General features: G+C 41.3%; 1 protein-coding gene across 1 annotated transcript in view; it reads left to right on the top strand.

Annotated features, from left to right (window-relative positions):
- Positions 1-6,794: 6,794 nt before the first annotated feature.
- Positions 6,795-8,842, top strand: part of mta1 (metastasis associated 1) — a 45,609-nt gene continuing 43,561 nt past the window's right edge. Inside the window, exon 1 of the mRNA XM_084381753.1 lies at positions 6,795-7,285. Within this exon, the coding sequence (XP_084237879.1) occupies positions 7,258-7,285 (28 nt within the window). The 5' untranslated portion in view covers positions 6,795-7,257. The remainder of the gene's footprint in view (positions 7,286-8,842) is intronic.

The following is an 8,842-nucleotide window of genomic DNA, read 5'->3' as shown; positions in this document are numbered from 1 at the left end:
AATACTAAAAACAACTTCTTTTTGGCGTCCATGTTGCTCCCACATACCGACATGATGCACACGAATGCATCAAAGTCGACAAAAGAACGACTTCCCACCTCAGGAAACGGGACCATCCGAGGAGCACGTGAATGCAACATTAGTATATTAAGAACATCGAAAATACACTTTTAGTACATTAATCATGCATACTTCAGTATACTTAAGCGTAGTAGACAACCAAATTAAGCAAAGCATTACTATAAGTAGATACTGACAATCTACTTATTGTGAGTTCAGATGTCGCAAAAAACATGACACACTCAAGTAAACAGGTCATACTTGTTATACTGGTGAAACAGCTTATGAGTAAATTACCCAGCAATTATCTATGCATGCCTGTACAGCATTTTTAAAGCTGACATGACAACCAGAAGCGTTAAGAATTGCATTCACTTCCCCTGATGCAACACCCTGAAGGTGCATGGCATAATTGGATCAAATCAGTGGAAGCTCAAGAGATCAGATTTCCATCGACAAGGTGAAATATCTAATTAGTACAGCAGAATGAATTAGTTTTGATTAGGTTGATGGAAAATAAACCCTTTATAATGTAACAACACGCTCCTTTGTTCTGTCTTTGACTTAAAAAATGAAGTAGCACGTCTGTCTCCAGTATTGCTCATTCATTGATCTAATTTGTGCACAATATATAAATGGTTGTGTTTAGCTGGATGTATAAATATGTATATGTGTTTTATTTTGGTGCCCAGACAAAGAAAAATATGCATCACAAGCTGCTGAGTCTTTGTTCTTTAGGCATCTTGACATCAGCTGGTGCAGCTGAAGCATTCTTGCTGGAAAGAAATTCAATATGTGACTTTCTGATGCCATTTGCCATTCCAGTGATTCCTTTTTTATGTCTGAGTCTGGTGGGTTTTCCCCACATGGCGCAGCCCTCTCAACAACTGCCAGTGCCTCTCTCGCTCTCTCTGAAGATGGAGACATGCTTGGCGGTTCACCAGCTGTTTGACAAAAAAATGTCTTGCTCTCGTCTGGCGGCTCCTGGCATTTTGGCACATGATCTTGCGGTGGAGGGTGAACACTTAGCGGCAGGATTCCCCTGCAAGGTGGGGCCTGCACGAGACCCTACAAAGGGCGTCTTTTCTTGTGCCACATATCCAACCGTCTGCATCCACGTCTGACACGGTCTTTCTTCTCAGTCTCATCCTGCTTTCATTCTGCGAAGGTCACAGTATCAATAGCCCACAAGTGCTGTATGGTTAATCGCCTTTGGATTAGGGCCAACGTTTCTTGTGAGTCCTCCAAAGTATGGCTGAGTGTTTGCAGCCAAGCCGTGTCTGCAGATGACAGACTGAAAGAGGACTTCCAAAACACACACAACCCACACTGGAAACCATCATCCTTGCACTCTGCCTGAGACACAATAATGAAGACATAAGGATGAAGTTTGATTTATGTGATGCTTGAGGTCCAACTGCCTGCATTTTGTGTGTCACCCTGATGCTTCTCTCTGGCATCGTCCCAGAATCCATGATAACTCTTTGAATTGACTCATTTCCACCGTTAGGGATGGCTGCACTGCTGGCCCTTTTTTCCCTCTCAATACATCACTGCTTTGTTTGGGAGCAACTGAGGACAAAAGAAAAGGCTGTGTGAGTGATGACCCCTGCTGGTGGACTGAAGTAAGTGCAACATGGAGCATCTTGTTCGGCAGTTTGGCACCAGAGTTGTTATAGTTCTCTATTTTTCCTTTGAATGTTTGTATTTTGATTTCTTACTCCATTTATTATCAGTTTTTTGTCAGAGTTTTGGTTCAGAATATGCATGAATTGTAACTAAGTACATTTACTCAAGTACTGCTCTTAAGCACAGTTTTGAGGTACTTGTATATAGTTAAGTATTTCAATTCTCGCTACTTTCTACTTCCACTCCACTCTCATAACTTAAGTTACTTGATATCTTTACAGATTATTAATAATCTGCAGGCCGATGATTGTTCAACCCATAGTGTACAGTATATTCATATATGTGGATATATACAACTTTAGTACATACTGTATATTGGCTGAAAATTACTTCTTATACTTGAGTCAAGATAGATATAATACAGATACTTTAAGACTTTTACTCAAGTACTAGTCGTATGGGTGACTTTCTCTTTTATCAAAGTAATATTTTAACACAATATCTTCCTTTTACTCAAGTACATTCGGGTACTTTTGACAAGACTAAGAATTTGTAGAATAATACAAACACACCGATTTGTGAAGGCAATTGAGTCATAGTCATTTTAGTCATTGTCAGTTTGTCAGCTCAACAGGCGTGGGGAACTTGTTGTGCTGACAAATTGACAAAGACTAAAACTAAAGACGCTTGGTGCATATTTTTGTTTTATTCTAGATAGTTTTGTTGACGATATTGTTTCAATCTTTTTTTAATTTAATTTTATTACCTAAAATTTTTTTTTTTGTTTTGTTTTCCTTCTTGTTTTAGTTTTTAGTTCAATTCTAATCAACTACAATAGCCGTGATTCTGATGGTTTCTCATTGGTCTTGGAGCTTAAACGTAATGCATGTTTAACACGAGTTACAGATTATAGCACTTGTAATGGCTTGTTCGCTAACAGTCTTTTAAACTGGGCCATCTTAACAGGGCTCAGCTTCTTGACTCACACATTAAAACAGGCCAAATCACAACACTGCAGTCGCTGATGGCGTCGCCTTCATTCGGCTGATTTATTCTCATTCTGAAACAAAATAACAAAACATCTCCTCATCTCTAAGACTCTCCCACCTCCTCTATCACAGCTGATTATCATCTGATTAATCACATTAATTAGGCGTCACTTCACAGAGCAAAGACAAGATTTTTGTGACAATTATGTTTTCAACACAAAATGGCTCTAACAGCACTATATCTACTTATTGCAGCTATCCTTTTCTATCAACTGCCCATTTCATCAAAAGCAAGACAATAGCTCCCCCTGTAGTCTGATATTAATAAACACAAGCTGCTTGACCTGTGCAGGATCCCTTGAGAAGTACTGTATCTATTCAATTACTCATATTTTGAGCTGTGAAATCTGTCTGACGGATCCCCTCCAGCAGATTCCCGATCAAAAGAGTCAGAGCTGCTTTTTGTCGGAGCTTTCAGAGCCGTGAATATGTGGCTAGTCACTAATGAAGCCTGCAGAAGAGAACCGTTGAGCATACAATCAAAAAATACATGTGTGACTTGATAGACTCCAGCTTTTATGTGCTTTAAACTGCAGTGCGGTGGTGATGGTTAGTTGTCGGTGCAGATGGGCAGTTTTGTGTATGGCTTCAAAAATGCTGGGTCTCTTTGAATTGCTGTTGTGTACTATATCTAAAAGCGTGTAAGTACTGTTTATTAAACACTGACTACGTCTTATACTCACAGCGTGAGTCAGAGCTTGACATTACCAAAACCACGACTGTGGTGACTGTGGGATGTAGGCACCACTCCTTTCCAATGTTCAAGCATCCACCAGGGAATATTGTCACAAGTATTGTTCCCTTAATAGAAATTATTAAAAAACGTCAATGTTTTTCCACTGTTAATACAGTCATACACCTATGCACAGTTAGGTGTGGAGGAGAAAGCGCTCCAACAATAGTCCTTTTATTGCTGTACCTCCCATAGTGTCTCTGGATCCAAGCACAACCCCCAGTGAGAGAACAAATGAGAAAGCACAATCAAAGATATGGAATGGTTTCTGCCAGGAAATGGCCCTAATTGATTTCCTCTGTGTCTTTGTCTCTCCTGCAAATTTATCTGCTGCACATGGAGAAAAGAAAGAGAATGAGAGAAGGAGGAGAAGGGAAGAGAGAGGCCATCAGAGGTCACCCTCCAAACTGAGGGGAGTTTCTGCAGATGCAGATCCATCAGGGAGAACACCTGCACGACTCGGCGCTGTACACAGTTCTGCCTGCACGCTCGCCTGCCCGTCTCCCTGACTGCAGCAACATCTGGCAGAGGAGCAAGTGGCTTCAAAATGAACATCTGCACAGCAGCAAGCAGCCAAGCAAGCGCGCAGTCCTAATGAAAGTAGTCACAATTCCCAAACACAAGGCTACATTGTTGGTACTGCACCTATTTTCCTTTAATTAGGACCATGTTAAGTATTGGCACGGTTTTCTTCCCAGTTTATTGGGGAACATTACAAGAGCTGAAAAGACAGATCACTAGTGTCAGTTGCTGCGTGACGTTACACACATTGTGCGGGGATTTGCTGCATTAATGTACATTTTTACTACTTAAAAGGGAAGTCACTTAGCAAGGGAAGCAAAGAAAATATGATGAAATAAAGAACAATACTGTGACTAATGTTCCAAAGAAAAATGCAGCCATATTCAGATATAATAGCTGTGTTTTATGCAGAAATGTTACACATAGCACTGAATACTAAATACATAATATGCGACAATATCCAATCGGTAATAATGCGCTTTCATTTCTTTTACACAACGTCGAAACACTTTTTAGTTTTGTTCCCACTATGCACATTTTTTATTGAAAAACGTTTTCAAGTTGACTATATTTTAATGTGCCGAACACACCCAGAAACACACACACACGATCTGTCTCTTATTCTTTTTCATAGAGGAGCCCTGGGACACAATACAGGATCCCTCCAGTGCAGCACAGATCCAACACTGAGCAGGAGTGCGTACTGTGAGTACACGCGATTGGCTTATGGCGGTCATGTGACTGCAGGCTTCAGTCCCCTGGTTTAGAAAGCAGTAATTGAGGCTTCCATATGGTATAGATCAGATGTAGCCTTCACCACAGCATTCCTCCAGCACAGAGGCTCCACGCTTGTATCCACAATGAATACTGAGCCAATCAAACTACGAAATACTATAACAAATATTCTCTCTTTTGCTTTACCCAGTCTTAAAATAGTAGATGTTAAACAGGAAAACTGCTGCTCCTCTTTGTTGCAATAGAAAAGAACCCATTTTCTACATGCCAAACTACAAAATCCTGCCCTCCTTCTAGTTCTTGGTCTATATATTTAACAGTTGTAATAAGCTTAATCCCAGTGGTCCTGTGCATCCCATAATATCATACCATTAGTCACTATGCTGCCCTCATTGCACACTGTGGACATAATGCTGTTCAACTATTTGCTTTACAGTTACAAAATGTGTTAATATGAACTATATATAAAAACTAATAGTGAATAAACCTGCATTGCAGTATGCAAATCATTCGCCAGCTTGATTCAATAATTAATAATCTGCTGGGAAACTTCAACAGCTACCGCAAAATTGCATGTGGACAAAAATAAATTATTTAAAACCGAAAGTTAAGAACAGAATTGGATTTGACCTTGTCACTGAGCAAATTTCAGGACTCTCATGGGGAAAAAAATACTACATTTTGAGGTGCACTATGTAGTTTTGGGGAGGCAATTTCAATCAGAAGCGAAAGATCTTAACTGACTGGTGTTTTTATGCCCTAACAAACTAAATAAACAACCTCTTTTCATTTTCATGACTGAATCAACAAACTGACCTTGAAGGACAACACAATTTCATACTCTTTTGCTTTGTTTGTATTTTGCGGACCCTGCCACCTTTATTGCTTCAGTGTTCGGGCGACGTTTTTCTTCTGAGAACAGAGTGTTCTTCAGTACCAGAAAAAAAAAATATTTGTAAGTTTGTATTATTTCCTCATTTACATTGTAAGTATTAAAGTTCTGAGTTTGAATTTCTTCTCGAAAACTACATAGTGCCCCTTTAAGAGCAATCTTACCATTGCATCATGCTGCAATTGTTGGACAAAGAGTATCCAACACTGAGTTTTATCTAGATAGCCTGAAAGCAAATACTATAAAATGCAAAATGTCCACTGAAGTGCCACCCTAACAATAAGGCCAGGAACCCTACATTTTGCTGGCCTCTTTCTGACTCAAATCGATTTTGGTGATACTATTTACAGGTTTGCTTACCATCCATCTTATCCAACCTCGACCCGGTGTCTCAGTCAGCCCGAAGGTATGTGACTGATTCTAGCTTGAGGACCCATCACTGCACCTTATACACCAAGGTGGGATGGTCACCCCTCACCAATACTGGTGCATCTTAATCCATAGGATTATCTCAGGGATTTGATAAAAACAGACGTTTTCCTTTTTGCAAAACAGTCCTAATCTCAGGTCGCACAAGTGGCTTCAGTTTACAGTCTCTTCTGGCAAAATCCAGCCTGTTCTCCTTGATCCTGGAATGATCTGCAGGCCAAGCTTTAACATGAGGCCCTTGTATCTTTTAATGAATTTAAACGCAGAAAAATAAAAGTGGTCACGCATGCCTAAATATCATTTGCACTGCTTATTTCTGCTATTATGACTTGATTTGTTCCCGTCACTGCTATTTTGACCCTTTCTTGGCTGGGTCTCACTTGGAAAAAGAGATCTTAATCTCTATAGATCTATATCTGTAACTCAATCTGTATCATGTATAGAGCGTAGTTGGGGATAAACCTATGGGTTTAGAAACCATTCTATCAACTCATTAAATGTAACTAAGCCTATTTTTAGTAACCCCATGGGGCCCTCCCCTGGTGGTTCATGGACCTCACTTGACACCACTGAGCTGAGGGATTTGGGATCACAGCGCTGGTTTAAGGGATGGGACATGGATGCTTGAGTTTCTGGTAGGCTACAAAAGATATTGCAATAACAAACTCTTTACCTTGGGGTCTCACCTTAAAGTATCGCGATAGTTTCAACGTCCGAAACCAGGCACTAACATGACTTGATGACACTTGTATCCACCTGTTTGTGCGCTGTTTTTTCTCGCGTGTTTACTTAAACTGCACGACAAGTAAACTAATCAGCCACGCGGGGGTACGAGACTCGGAGTAACTACATTAATTGGTGTTTTTTTTTTTTTTTGGGACGCGCCAGTGACGTCACACGCGGGGCTGCTAGCAAAAGCTAATTCCTGCCAGGCGCGCGGTAACAAAAGTTGTGTTTACATGGGAACAAAACGTCGGTGTTTCGCTACGTTACCCCGGATTTGTTACATCCCGTCCAGCCCCGAAAACTTCAAGCCGTGGCGATAAAGTGTACTGTCTCTTTAAGGTCCCTCTGCTAGTCTGTTTCGTATTGATCAATCCACCATTTTCCAACACACAGCGGCGGCAGTGCTAACACAGCTCCGGCACTGCGAGAGAGAAGAGAGCCACCCCTCTACCTGGAGAGGAAGCCAGGGACCGGGGGCAGCCATGGCAGCGAACATGTACCGGGTTGGAGGTAAGGTGGCGGGCGCAACGTTGTACAACCTTCCCCCCGTAAACGTCTTAACGGCCGGACTCGCCACGATTCGCCGCGGGTCCTTGTTTTTTCACGTATTTACAAGAGCGTGGTCCGTCTTTCCTTTCCCTTCTATTATTTCCCTAAAGCTAAAGAGCCCTTGTGCTTCACAGATGATGATGATGGTGACTGTGTGAAGAGGAGGATGGTGATGAAGAGTAGCGGGTTCGCTTACTGAAACCGCTGCCGGATTCCCTCGCTTCTTTTGTGTTTGTTGTAACTTAACGGGGTGATCCCGAGCAAACTACTTCAATAAGCCCCCCTCGCATTGTGTTTTCTGTGTATTTTAAGGTAACATGGCTGAACAACGGTGTAAAAGTTTTTGCGTGCCATTCAACTACTTGCCCGGCTGCTCTTTCACAATGATAACCAACGTTATTAGTTATTCACTGGCCGACGGAAACCCATTAAGACTTGCTGGGAAGTGGCGAGAAGATGCTTTTGACTGGGAAAAAGTGCAGAGAAAGGAACTGGGATGGGGAAAGAAAAAAAAAAAAAAAAAAAAAAAAAAAGTTAATGGCTACCTCTTAACTGCAAGAGCTGAGATGGGAGAAAATTGGGATAAAAAGGATGTCTTTGCATGCCTCCCATCTTTAAGCGTGATTAATTTGTCTTTAATTTGTACAGGCAATTCCAGTTGATACCTAATTAAGATTCCTGTTTTCCCCCTCCCACTCATTTTCTGCTTATGTTGCTCTGATTCGTGTCCTGTAAGTGCTGTGTAAAAATAGGCACTGCAGCTAGATTATAGTTTCAACAAGGCAGGGGTTTGTTTTTTGTTGTTGTTTTTTTTTTTTTGTGGAGGGGGGGCTTCCCTGGATCACTGGATGTGAGAAAGGATTGAATAGTACAAAAGAAAGGACAGGATAGGACAATATCAAATGCTTTACTAACAAAATAATAATCAGCGTTGCAGAATATTTGACTCAACACAACATTTTATTCTGTTTCTGGCTCATAAAGTGTAATAACTACCACATGAAGGTGTGCGACGAAGCGCATAGCTCGCTCATGTTTCCATCAGGCGGTTGTTTTCATTCATGTTTCTGATCGGAGTCCAGTGTTCTCCCTGTTGTGGTTGGGTATTGGACATGTCAACGGTAGATGGAGGGGAAAAGTGCGAGTGACTGATTAAATTCTCAAGTCATATTTGCACAGCATCGCTGACAATTGGTCTTGTGAAACAGGAACGCTGTGGCTCTCCTTGGCATTGGTACCTGCATCAAAAATAGCACGGTAGAGAACGTCATAGCCCTCTTATTTAGTCAAATGAAAATAGGCCTACCCGAGTGAGAGCAGGATTATGTCCAGAGGAGGGCAGAAAGTTAACACTTCATCAGCCAAATGTTGGATTGACTTCGCCTATTCAATCTGTCCAACGGAGATGCTAACCAGTTCAGTGTCTCGTCTGCAGGAAACTAAATTGCCTGCAGAAAGTAAAAATGACTGTTTCCCTGCCTCTCTGTCTACCTTGTAGCTTTTACATGGTGTGTTTTG

This window comes from Pagrus pagrus, assembly GCF_965226575.1.
Source record: "Pagrus pagrus genome assembly, chromosome: 18".
NCBI classification, from domain to species: domain Eukaryota; kingdom Metazoa; phylum Chordata; class Actinopteri; order Spariformes; family Sparidae; genus Pagrus; species Pagrus pagrus.
Note: the sequence above shows the minus strand (reverse complement) of the source record. Positions and strands in the feature narration are given on the sequence as shown.